Source organism: Scylla paramamosain, chromosome 1 (assembly GCF_035594125.1).
Source record: "Scylla paramamosain isolate STU-SP2022 chromosome 1, ASM3559412v1, whole genome shotgun sequence".
Lineage (NCBI taxonomy): Eukaryota > Metazoa > Arthropoda > Malacostraca > Decapoda > Portunidae > Scylla > Scylla paramamosain.
In genome coordinates, this window is record NC_087151.1 from 27,376,968 (window position 1) to 27,391,020 (window position 14,053).

At 35.9% G+C, this 14,053-nt stretch overlaps 1 protein-coding gene across 10 annotated transcripts in view; it reads right to left on the reverse strand.

The window, feature by feature from the left end:
- Positions 1 to 4,468: 4,468 nt before the first annotated feature.
- Positions 4,469 to 14,053, reverse strand: part of LOC135102419 (uncharacterized) — a 16,195-nt gene continuing 6,610 nt past the window's right edge. For 6 of the 10 annotated variants that reach the window (XM_064007702.1, XM_064007706.1, XM_064007694.1 and 3 more), the window contains exons 4-8: positions 11,411 to 11,548; positions 10,516 to 10,859; positions 10,222 to 10,389; positions 9,797 to 9,932; positions 4,469 to 7,396 (exon numbers count right to left, since the gene is read on the reverse strand). In XM_064007702.1, coding sequence (XP_063863772.1) covers positions 5,624 to 7,396; positions 9,797 to 9,932; positions 10,222 to 10,389; positions 10,516 to 10,859; positions 11,411 to 11,548 — 2,559 coding nt within the window. In that variant the 3' untranslated portion in view covers positions 4,469 to 5,623. The other 4 variants (XM_064007740.1, XM_064007750.1, XM_064007766.1 and 1 more) reach the window with 4 other exon arrangements.

Consider the following 14,053-nt stretch of genomic DNA (forward strand, 5'->3'; position numbering starts at 1 on the left):
TGAAATGGGTTGTTTGATAATACAGATCAGAACAAAAATAACAATATTATCCACAGCTCCCAGTAGTCCAAATGAAAACGACAAAACTATTACAATCTCGATTACAGCTACAGCGATTAAAACGTGCGTGCGGTGTAAAGGTGATCCCCATACACGTTCCCTTCAACCTCTTACAACTGGGTCATGAAAACATTTCATTTACTGTGACCTTGACTTTCTGCGTAATAATATTTTACTAAGCGTTGATTACGCTGGATAGCTCATAACATCAACCAGTCCACAGCGATATGCAGAGACGGCGCAAGGAAAGGTCTGTGCATTCTTGTGGTTGAATGGTAAGATCTTTTCTTTTGGGACTGGTACCTTCAGTGGATTTTTTTTTTTTTTTCGTTGCTCTTGGCCATAACCCCTACTACATAATAAAGAATAAATAGATAGGTATATAAAAAGATACTGCAAATATTTGCCGCGCGAAAGAGAAGAATCGTCTTCCCACATGAGGCTATGTACAGCGCACGCGGCAAACACGTAACACGCGGCATCGGTTGGCTGCTAAACCCTGAGATGAACATACTCAGCATCTGGGTCAGGTCAGCGTCAGATGTCCCACCCCCTGTGACAAAGGTAGCACGCATGAAACGACACATCAACGCCAGACCCTCCCACGCCCCAGACTTGGTTGCTAGATGACGAACCTCAGCACACCTGCGCAGGTTTTGCGTCAACACTTGCGGTCTCAAGGACCTTCACCTATATATATACCACACTTGTGGCTAGTGTAGGAATGAGGCCACGAGAGTTTGATACCACGAGTGTATATCCAAGATTGGAGCAATTAAAAACACTAATTATAAAAGTGTACATACCTACATTTCTTTAGTTTATTATTAATCTTGACCTAATTATTCACTGAAATCGAGATGATCCACAAAATTAATCATGGTCACTAACGAGCCTCTGGATGACTAATGCCAATGTCCTCACTACTACAACCTCGTGTAACTCTGGCACTCAGGTTCCAAACAGAAATTAATCTAATGAAATATTCTGACATTTTTTAAATGACAATAACAATAACAATGATACACAAAATGAAAACAAATAAATATATAAGTAAGAAAAAAAAATACTACCCCCAGTGCAACTGCTACAACTAAAACAACAACCATACCACCACGAAAAGTACAACATTTTCATTCACAGCTACATTAACCCAGGTACAACTCAAACAATTATAGCCACAGCACGACAGCACCACAGTAATTGCTTGTTTTGTCAATACATCCTGGTGAGTAACGTGCGAGAAATTGGAGTCATTGCTATAACAAGTGAGCTGAAGTAACTCCTGGAACCTTACACCAGATGGTTTGGTGTGCTTAATTTTACTCGAAACTGCATTCTTCTCACTGTACCAGGCACTTGCTCCAGTGAGGCGGTGGCTGTCATCCCTAGTCCCCGTAAAAGAACCACGAGACAGCATAACTCCTCACGCCCATTTCCTTACTGATAGGGGGAGACAGATTGACTGATTGGTTGATTGGATCTTTAAGCCACAACAAGATCATATAGTGTGGTAAATATACTGCAAATGTTTAATCCATGAGAACGATAGGTACCGACTGCCAGAAGCAGTGCCGTTAGCCACACCTCAACTCCGTGGTGGGACTTTTCCACTTTCTACCCACAATCGAATCACACAAAATATTGGAGAAGAAATTCCGTTATTATTACTGTGTTATTATTAATGTTCAAATGCAATATGGGCAGACTTCATGCTTTCCCTGAGCAATCTCCTAAGAGGCATATATCTCAGCATGGTAAATGAATAGACGTTTAAAGAAAGTAACTTTTTTTGAGTGGTTCAGGTATGACATTCTTTGGTGCTTACTTAATGTTGCATATCATGAGATTCCTCGAGAGAACATGATTCCTGATAAAAGTATATTAGAGAGGAGCTGTAAAATGTGAGAGAGAGAGAGAGAGAGAGAGAGAGAGAGAGAGAGAGAATCTGCATATTGATCAAATTTGGAGTGTTATTTTTTTTTTAGCAAAGAATTGAGTACAGGTGTTGGTAATGTTGGTTTCCACTAATGTCCGTTGTGCCCGAATATTGTACCAAAGTGAAACTTTTATGATTCATTAATTTCTATATAACCTGAAGCCTTAACACTGTAGCAATGTCTAGTCCTTCCTTTACTTTAGGGGACAAAAAAAAGTTTATGTAAAGATATTTTTATAATACAAAAATAAACAAATTACATTCCACACATTATTCACCTTTCATTTCAAGAAGGAAGACATCACTTAACAATATTGTACAAAAAAAAAATCATAAAGGTACATTCCTATGAATGTACATCCACAACAATCACTTTTATGTATCTTTTATTGTTCTTTACTTTTTATTCTAATTTTAGTTTTTAATCTTTAAGGCATGTTGATCTAGCATGTCTGCAAACTCTCCAAACTTGCTGCATGTCATAATGTTTTACTGAGAATTAGCAACAATAAAAGACTACAAATCTTTCCAGAAAAGGAACAATTAGCAACAATAAAAGACTACAAATCTTTCCAGAAAAGGAACAGTGTGCTGACATAACCCAAACTTATAATTATTGATTTTGATTTCCTTCCTAGTTTTTTTTCAGTTAAAATTTTCTTGCTTTCTTCCTTTTCCATTTCATTCATGGACACCACTTCACATTATATAATGAGTAAGTGATAAAAACAAAGAATTAATCATCATAAAAATTAGGAACTAATTTACCTGCTATCATACTGAACAGAATGTTGAGTGTCATATCTGTGCTGATCCAAGAGTGACAACCTTGCAAGCATAGGATACTGATGATTATTAACTACTTCCACAGAATTCAAAATTTGGTTGTGGAAAAAAAAATCCATTCTTAACAAAAATCCCCATATATGTTGAGACACTTAAAGAAAACAATATACAAAACCTGCAATCATTTCACTGCTCACAATTATAATTGGATGAACAATACACAAAATTCTTAATTTACTAATTTGAGGATACTTAGATTTCAATGAATTTACCTAATTGCATACCTTATTATGAACACCAGCGATTTTTTTTTTCAGAATATCAAGATAATAAGTCTGCAAGCAACAAGTAAACTAACTATAGAAATCAAGTGTGTGTGTGTGTGTGTGTGTGTATATATATATATATATATATATATATATATATATATATATATATATATATATATATATATATATATATATATATATATATATATATATATATATATATATATATATATCACATGAAAGCTTCCCTATCAGAAACTAGATGTAATACTTAAAATGAAGGACTTCAGCAGACTAGCTTCTTTGATAAAATCTGACAAAATAACTTAAAATTTGCCACTAATACCCAAACTTAGGAATTGAAACATTGAATTTTGTTGGTTACCCACATACAAAGCCACTTGGCATTTTGTGGCATCAAGAATGCCATTCGCACACAAATCCTTCCTGAAGAAAAACTCAACAAATCATAGAAATTCAAGTGAAAAGATAAATGTTTCCCCAGCAAAAAAAAAATTAAAACAAACTATAGAATTGGAATGAATGAAATTAGATTGTACTCAAGCACTGATATAGAAGATGAGCTACTATTTGATAAATACATACAATGGATTCAACATACCACCACATAGCTGCTCTTCCATCAGTGCTTCCCTTGCCCTCATGGATAAGGATATATGGAAGACTTCCAGGAGGCCACAAGAAAAGCTTCTCTCTACAGACTGGTCTCATTAGTCTCTGAGTCAAATGCTCAGATTAAGAAGATTCACTGGCTGTACTTTTTAACATACCAAGTGTCCTGTAGTGGTCTCAGTTGAACAATTTTATCCTATGCTCACACCTTATAAAATCATGATCATTCATCACCAGTCCCTAAGTTCATGATAGCTCCACAAACATATGTTGCTCCCACCAAGCACTGTTACAAAATTTCTACATTTGTCCCTACTTTTCCTTATCTCACTAGAAATATCACAAGACCTAGTACTAGCTACAAAGGCAATTGGAATACCAACAACTGAGGGATTGACCGTGTAAGAATAAGTGTTGCAAAAGCATAGCAGAGGATATACACCTTCCATACCACAGTGAGGAGAAGATGCAGCACCTGTGTAAGCTTCCATGCCATTATATAAAATTGCTTTCCTCCTTTCTTATTATCGACTCATGCTTCTTGTATATCCTTTTTATCTCTATTAAAAATTAATCACCTTTATTTCCTGATTTGGCATTTTGTCAATAAATCCTCAAACTTTATCACAGAAAAAAAATATAGATAAGAGGCATGCACATTACTTTGCACTCCCTAGCTGCTCCACCCTAGCTTGCATACAATTATGTATATACATATATGTACACAATGCCCCTACCTGTCTGCATTTATATTTTAGATGAGGATATTAAATGTAATATAGAAAAATTCTTAACTTTTATAACCATAATAATTAAATATTCTCCCTGTAATAATTATATCAACACTGATATTAAAAGGGAGGCTCCTCATTTTTCTCATTATACTGGTCTCTGCTTCTATACATTTTCTCTTTGTCACACAGAAGCTGAGATGTACAAAAGCAGCACAGTAAATTAAGAAAATGAGTTACCAACCCTAAATTAATAAAAGATAAGTTAAATCAATCTCTCACTCATTAATTTTACATATTTCATTGTTTTATTGATGGAATAATTTATGGAAGCTGCCCTTTTTTTTGACAGGTATATTATTATCTAAAAACATTTTCACAAGCTCCCCCTACAAACAAATAAAGATCTTAACCTTATTCCTGTTTACATAAATGCCACTGTTATTTTCATATGAGCAATGAACTTTATATTATGGTCCATACCCCACTTCTAGATGAAATACATGTCCCATATAAGAGTGATTCCTTCACAGCTCTTTTCTGAAAACATTTCAAGTGTATACTATACTTGCCACAGATCAGGCTGATCTAGAAGCCACATATGTGCCTCTGTCTCCTCACCTCCTTCTGGCAGAACAGCTGCATTTGTAATATTCCACCTTATCAAACTTTCATAATCAAGATATTTTCATTTACCACGTCAAGTAGCCTTGCCCTAGACTTTGTTTTCAATATTTACAGGAAAAACATTGATGATATCAAAGTACAGTATTAACCCTTCAGAAAACTTTTAGAAACAAATAAACAAATGATTTACATGACCTCATTCATATGACTGTCGACACACACTGAAGATGTAGAGCATGTCAAAAGTCACATGCATGAATTTATGCAAATAGTATGCTTATTTTTCACTACAATTATTATGAAAGGTTAATACTTTCATATTGTTTTCTTCTTGACATTTTTTAAAATAAGCTCAAAGCAAAGGTAACTGATAAGTTGATCTTATAAAAATCTGAGGTTGAGGCAAAAACACAGAGTGTATCCATCAGCTGTCCCATCAAAAGGGAGCAAGTTGGTAGTTCTAGTGGATCAGCTTGGCCTGCAGCAATTGTAGTTTGAAATTTTGATACTAACCAAGAACTTGAGAAACAAAAACCTAATTGTTTTCTACATGTAAATTCTAAGGAGCATTTACTTTACTACAGAAGTTTTACATCTTCATTTGGCTTCAACAGTGACACATCTAGACATAAGTGAGGCTGAGAACTTTGTTTCCTACATGTAAACTTATAAGAATAAGCAAGTTTTGACTGAGTAATCATCATCATGAAATCTCTGGATGACTGGTCACACTGTGGCTTGCAGTAATCATAGTTCAAATGCAAGCACTGAGATTGAACAATATTACATAGTTTCATAGAGTCATTCTTTGAAAGTCTCAGAAGAACAGCAAAATGCTTCAGATTTCTTAGCAGGATGAGGGCAGTATCTGTGCCATCATCAACTTCTACTTCCACTGAAGCTTCTATATTTGCTGAGGACTGTGAAAGGCAATTCATACACTGAACTGAACACTTTTCCATGATACTGTTACAAACATTACAAACTACTTTCAAAGTTGCTCGCATAATTGAATGAACCCTAGCAATTATTATGAATGGATCAGAAGGGAGAGGAACATTTCCAAGAACAACATACCTAGGCACCACAAATGTGGCTTTATCAGTTTTGTCCACTTTTTCTGACTCAGAGATTGATAGAGGTATAATATGTGTGAAATTAGAGCTGCTCAGGTACACATTTTTGCTGCTTTTGGAAACCATTCTCCTCACATCTGTAGCAATGATCCTAATTCCAGGAACCACAAACAAGGGGTAGATTTTAGTGAAATAATTTGTGGAACAAGTGATGTACAACCACATCATACACTCACTTTCATCCTTGATTAATATTTTAATTTGTTTGCCTTCAGGAACACCAAAATGGCAATTCTTATAAATGCCATGAGTAAGTTTAGAAGATTCAGATTCAAATTTGGGGACCAGAAATGTTTTGTGCATGACAGTGCCAGTTACGGTAATAAGTTCTAATTTGTGACCCTGATTTTGAACTTGCTGCACACTTACTTCACCCCACTTCATCTGCATAGATGACACTTTCTGTAAGAGAATCTCTGAAGGCAGAAAAATGCAGTGTGTACTTTGATCCTCTGAAATACACTTCATCCAATTAAATGAGTGAGACTGTTTAAGGATGGTTTCAGCATCAAGTGAAGGTGGTATTTTCAGTTCACACTCATCTCCAACTTCAAGAAGTGGATAAAGACTGGCATTCTTTCCAGAAAACTTCACAAACTTCTGCCACGTTTTTAATACCTCCCCTTTACATCCAATTTTCATTATAGTTGTCATCCCAACAAAAAACTTACTTTGCAGAAACTCAGAAAGTGAAAAATTGCCTTTACAGAGATGAGGAACAACAAGTGCACTCTTAGATAAAAGTTTAAATTTATATGAATATCCATCAAAATCAGCTCTCTTTGAAGACAAACATTTTTTTTCAGGTTCTTCTAGTACTACCAAATCTGAATTTCTCAATACTATATAAGCCTTGTGGAAATCCACAGAATCTTTCTCATCCATATGAAAATTTTCCCTAACAATATGATAATTAAAAAGTGCAACTGTGGTTTCAAATTTGCTTAAAGCCATGCCTGCATTGCCAATAAGGACTAGATCCATTGTCACCTCAGCTTGATGTAACTGTAAAACTCCATCTAGGCCAGCACCTAACTTCCCCACCAACACAGAGGAGTACTTGCTCTCTGGACTGACGTAATAACTCCAAAAATCACAAAACTGGCTGCTATGATCAATTTGTTGATCTTGGTTCAAGGTCGTCACAGAAGTATTTTGAGTTTCCTCATGCAAAATATCTTTTAAAGATACAAGCTCAAATGGGGCCACAAAATCCTGGAAAGAAAAAAAAAAGACAGATTTGAGTTACTATTAATATTTTTTTATGGGAGTTTTATTTCTATACATCTCAATCATAAATCACAAATAGCAATATCTTAATTTAATCTTTCACTTATTGTCAGAGTTTCATCTATCCATTAAGCACGAAATAATCAGTTATGTAATGGCAGTAACCATTAAAGGTCTATCTGAAGTGCAAGGTGACAGGATTGCCAAGATTCACCTACCAAACAGACTGGAAAGAAGGCAAACAACCAAGTACACTTATCCTAGAGCCAGTATCTCAGACCATCCTCACCTTTACACACTTTGCACTGTTAGCACATGTATGTACCTTGTAAGGACACAATGAATATCAGCTGTTAGTTTTTAACAATGTATACAGAACAATCACAGTCATAAATGAAAAAAAAGGAAAACTATCATTCTGACGTATGGCATGGAAACCTGTGACTGAATACAGTTGGTAAGAAAAGTTGTTTTAGAATAATTGCAACAAGTCATACTACTATATATATGCAAGTAAGACTAATTAATTAAATTAAGTAAGTAAGAATAAAATACAGTGGTACTTTCGCATACACCCACTTTGGAATAAGTCCAACTTGGCATTTGTCCTGTTTGGACACGAAAAAAATTTGCTTGTTTGAAATACAACTTATGTGCTAGAACTTGTATGGGTCAAAATGGTTCACGACACCATGGACTACCTTTGTTTACCTCTCTTGAGACAGTCATGATTGCCCATGAGTGTCAGTACACCCACTGCTACCACCGAGTGGACAACCTACATTATAACTGAATTTTCACGTGATTTTGTTTTTTGTGTAAATTTTTTGTAAATTCATTAACCATGAATTCTGAGAAAGTGAATGACTCCTCTTCCAAACAAGAACATCTTGTTCCTTCTCAGCACCATCCTAGTAGGCACTCAACTCTTCTCAGCAAGGTAAAGTGAGGTTAAATTTTCATTTATTTCATCAAATTGTTTTTGTATTTACCATATTTGACAGTATATAAGATGCACTTTTTTTCATAAAAACAGCTAAAAAAACTACTTTACATCTTATATGTGAATGAGAGGCCTCACACAGATTTAATTTTAAAATTTCCTTCACCACACACATGAAGATTTACACCACTGTATTATAGGCAAGGGTGCTATATCATGTTTTTCAACCATAGTATGATGTAAGGAAATGTTGAAAATGAAAATGCAGCCCTGTTCAGTGATGCACCAAGTGTGTTGTTGACATCTCGGCAGCTGGGCTGCATTCTTCGCCTCACCTCCATGACTAGGCCACTATCTGTTTTATTACTGCAATCATGTAGAATATTTTTACTATTGTGATTGCTTGCTTTTTGTTCAGCTGTATGGCTAGCTTACTTTAAACATTACATGCTTAAATGCATTAAAAAATAAAATAAATAAATAAATAAAAAATTTAAAAATTCCTAAACATGCCTACATGTCCATGCATCTTATATGCCATTAAATACAGTATTTATTTTAGTAACAAGCAGATTTTATATTTTTTATACAACCCCATCAATGTACTGTATAATATGCTAAAAACAGCAAGTTTTTTTTTCATGGGAATGGATTAATCATTTTCCATTTACTTCTTATGGGAAAAATTTGTTTGGTATTCATCCTGTTTGGTATAAGTCCAAGGATCTGGAACGGGTTAAGGACGTATACTGAGGTACCACTGTATGTCAGGAAACCAAGTGGTTGAATTGTGTTACTTGAAAAATACCTAAAATATGAAAAGAATGGATGATGAATGTGTCTCATAGATTTGGTACATTAAGGAAAAGAATGAAATATGAACAGGTTTAAGGGATCAAGTGCAGCACCCTAAGGTGGTCTGGCAGCTTTGGCCACACGGAGAGCATGACAAAAGGTGAGATGACTGAAAGAATATATACTGATATGATTATGGTAGACGCAGTGAGTGCGAGAGGCCTGACAGTGTTGAGCATGTCAGATGAAGCCATGAGGAAAATTAAGGGATTAGAGCAAGAAAGGAAATGCAAAAAAAGGATAAAAAGAGGCTCATTTTGTCAAGGCCATCACCTTAGGCAGAGTTCCTACAAACAGGCACCAGATATTTATCAATGGATAGATAAACTCTTCCTCATCATTGAGTATATAAGAGAAGAACATCAGAATGCACATCTGATTAATACATATTCATCATAAAAAATATCCTGTGGAAAACTGAACTGAATGCACTACCACCCTAAATTGAATTGAATACACTATAATTCTAAATTAAATTAAGTCATCAGCAAAACCATTTTTAATAGCCAATTACAAGCAGCTGTAGGGAATAACAACTCCACATAAAGTCCACCTGATTAGAAGACTCAAATGCCAATAATGCTCACCTGCATGAGGTCACATTCATGGACAGGCTCAAGAAACTCCTTCACTGGTGAGCGAGGTTTTATTTCCTTCATCATGTTCCGTTTCTTAGCTTCATTCAGTAACATAAGCAGGCTGGAGTCACCACTGTGACTTTGGCTGGATAAACAAAATAGTTAAGTAACTTATTCTTTATCATTCTTTTACATACACACATAAATACGGTATGTTCAAAATATCAAGACTTGTTTTATTTATCTATAATTCAAATAATTTTAGTAAAAAGCTTAATTCAGAATAAGAACATAAGTCTTTGAAGTATAAGAAATGCAAGTTAAGAATAACAGCTTCACAAACATGGGATTATTTACATTAATTGATATCAGTAAATCACACTCCTACCATGTGAAACAGAAGGATTTTCTTGGAAGCCTAAATATGAACTTACCTTGAATGACAAGCAGATGTTGAGATAATGGGTGGAAGGACACTGAGTAACTCTTCCTTAAGTTTCAGTAGCCAGGTGAGCCCCTTGAAGTTTAAGTTGTGAGAGTGAACAGCAGAAGTAATCCATGGTATTTTTTTATTTGAGTGCATGTTCAATGCAAGCTTTCTGCTGTTTATATAAAAAAAAAAAGGTTGTTCAATAAACAGATTACAAACAAGCATCATTGTAATATCATAACAACTATTAAACACATTTTTTGAGATGCATTTAACTGAGAATAATTTCAAATTTTACCTCTCATTTACAATGTAGCTCTGGCCACAGCACACCAAAGTAACTTTCTTCTCTTTTAATAAGTAATGACATCTAAAGATCCTGATGGTGTCTCCAACTGTCAAACACTTATATACATCTGTACTCTTTGATAGATGTAATGATGTCCTTGACGTTTCAAAGGATTGATGGTTATCAAGTGCTTCAACAAATGTCTCTGTTTTGTATGAGCTTTCTTCATTCCAAACCTCTCCTGTTAAGTCTTTGAGGAAGGTAATGTACAGCTTCATGTCACTGTCTAGAAGATAAATTCCAGCTTCCTCATCAATAACTTTAGCCACCTTAGCCTGAAAGAATGTCTTCCTCTAAGGCAAGAAGAATCTAAATGTACAAGAGTATTTAACATCCATTTACTTATATTTCTATCTACTTATTTTAATTTTTATTGCTCACAACTCCCATAAAGGTGTAACCACAACACAAATTCACTTGATTCTTCCTATACACTTCATCCTTGCATGCTGCAAGCTATCTCTCATTCTCCTTTCTCCAAAACAGTATCCCTATTTTAATGAAAAACTTCCTCTCCTGCTCATGCCTCTAGTGTATCCTCCTTGTTATATCACAACTGAAATCAACTAATGAAATTAATAAATTAAATGAGAACTACTGTTAAACCCAAAATTACTAACACCAAGAAGGCTCCTATTTTCTAAATGTGCACTACTTTTGTATTGACAAAGGCCTCACACAATACATGTTTGTATTAGATCAACCTTTACATAGAAATATTCCCATTCTTCTTTCCCTGTTCTTACACATGCCTTATTATTTACATTCTTATGAAATCTGTACCAAAAAACTGTGGAAAGAATTACTGCAATGAAGGTGGTCTTGGTGAGTGCAATTACAATACCTTGCATGAAAGTACTTTAGGCTGCATTCCCATACAGAGTTCTCCTAAATGATGTTCTAGTGCACTTGGTTGTTCCTCATGGAGTTTGGATAAAGTTGATTGGCAGCATGTGATGAAGGCATCGACTGACTGAGTTTCCTGTACACGTACACACATAAATTGAATATCATTATTAGCAAATTATATCTAGAATTTACAGGTCACTTCATGTATGCTGTAAACAAGGTATGGTAAAGACATGGCCAGTAGACTCAATACACTCAAGTTCAAGGGTGAAAAAAAGTTTAATTAGTAAACCAAAGAAACTTTCTCATCAAAATACTGTCCTCACAAGCACAGTAAATAAATGTTCTTTAATGTGGACTGGTTAGGGGTGAGGGAGGACTGTCTGAGTTAAGCATGACTATGGATTATTTATTAAAAAATAATAATAACAATAAATGAATAAAATAAATAAATGCATGCTTAAGACATAATCATTAGAAAATACTTCATTTTCAACATTTATCTTCAATGATGAAGTGTATCATGTTGAAAGAAACATTTCTTGCCCTAAGATTATGAAACAAGTAAAAATATACCAAGACAGTTGTGAAATGAACCAAAGGAAGACTGAGGCACAAACTGTACATGGTACTTAAGCCTTCCATCACCAGAATCTCATGCACTTTATATTTCTGCCCAGAACCAGGCCAAGTCTGTTCTCCAACTAGCCAAAAACTCCTTCATTAACAGAAAGTGTCAAAACCTTTCAAGATCTAACTCCCCTCGTGACTTCTGGCATTTAGACAAAAATATCTCCAATAACTTTGCTTCTTCTTCTTTCCCTCCTCTGTTTCAACCAGATGGCACCACTGTTATCACATCTATTTCTAAAGCTGAACTCTTCGCTCAAACCTTTGCTAAAAACTCTACCTTGGATGATTCTGGGCTTGTTCCTCCCTCTCCTCCATCCTCTGACTACTTCATGCCACCTATTAAAATTCTTCGCAATGATGTTTTCCATGCCCTCGCTGGCCTAAACCCTCAGAAGGCTTATGGACCTGATGGGGTCCCTCCTATTGTTCTCCGAAACTGTGCCTTCGTGCTTGCACCTTGCCTAGTCAAACTCTTTCAGCTCTGTCTGTCAACATCTACCTTTCCTTCTTGCTTGAAGTTTGCCTACATTCAACCTGTTCCTAAAAAGGGTGACCGTTCTAATCCCTCAAACTACCGTCCTATTGCTTTAATTTCCTGCCTATCTAAAGTTTTTTAATCTATCCTCAACAGGAAGATTCTTAAACATCTATCACTTCACAACCTTCTATCTGATCGCCAGTATGGGTATCTTCTGGCTTTCCTGAGTCTTGGTCATCCTCTTTTAGAGATTTTGGTGAAACTTTTACTGTTGCCTTGGACATATCAAAAGCTTTTGATAGAGTCTGGCACAAAGTTTTGATTTCCAAACTATCCTCCTACGGCTTCTCTCCTTCTCTCTGTAACTTCATCTCAAGTTTCCTTTCTGACCGTTCTATTGCTGCTGTGGTAGACGGTCACTGTTCTTCTCCTAAATCTATTAACAGTGTTGTTCCTCAGGGTTCTGTCCTTTCACCCATTCTCTTCTTATTATTCATTAATGATCTAAACCAAACTTCTTGTCCTATCCACTCCTACGCTGATGATACCACCCTGCACTTTTCCACGTCTTTTCATAGACATCCAACCCTACAGGAGGTAAACATTTCACGCAGGGAAGCCACAGAACGCTTGACTTCTGATCTTTCTAAAATTTCTGATTGGGGCAAAGCAAACTTGGTATTATTCAAGGCCTCAAAAACTCAATTCCTCCATCTATCAACTCGACACAACCTTCCAGACAACTATCCCCTCTTCTTCAATGACACTCGCCTGTCCCCCTCTTCTACACTGAACATCCTTGGTCTGTCCTTTACATATAATCTGAACTGGAAACTTCACATCTCATCTCTAGCTAAAACAGCTTCTATGAAATTAGGCATTCTGAGACGTCTCCGCCAGTTTTTCTCACCCCCCCAGCTGCTAACTCTGTACAAGGGCCTTATCCATCCATGTATGGAGTATGCTTCACATGTCTGGGGAGGTTCCATTCATACTGCTCTTCTAGACAGGGTGGAATCAAAAGCTTTTCGTCTCATCAACTCCACTCCTCTAACTGACTGTCTTCAGCCTCCCTCTCACCACCGCAATGTTGCAGCTCTAGCTGTCTTCTACCGCTATTTTCATGCTAACTGCTCTTCTGATCTTGCTAACTGCATGCCTCCCCTCCTCCCGTGGCCTCACTGCACAAGACTTTCTTCTTTCTCTCACCCCTATTCTGTCCACCTCTCTAACACAAGAGTTAACCAGTACTCTCAATCATTCATCCCTTTCTCTGGTAAACTCTGGAACTCCCTGCCTGCTTCTGTATTTCCACCTTCCTATGACTTGAATTCCTTCAAGAGGGAGGTTTCAAGACACTTATTCATCAATTTTTGACCACTGCTTTGACCCTTTTATGGGACTGGCATTTCAGTGGGCTTTTTTTTTTATTGGATTTTTGTTGCCCTTGGCTAGTGTCCTTCCTACATAAAAAAAAAAAAAAAAAAAAAAAAAAAAAAAAAAAAAAAAAAAAAAAAAAAAAAAAAA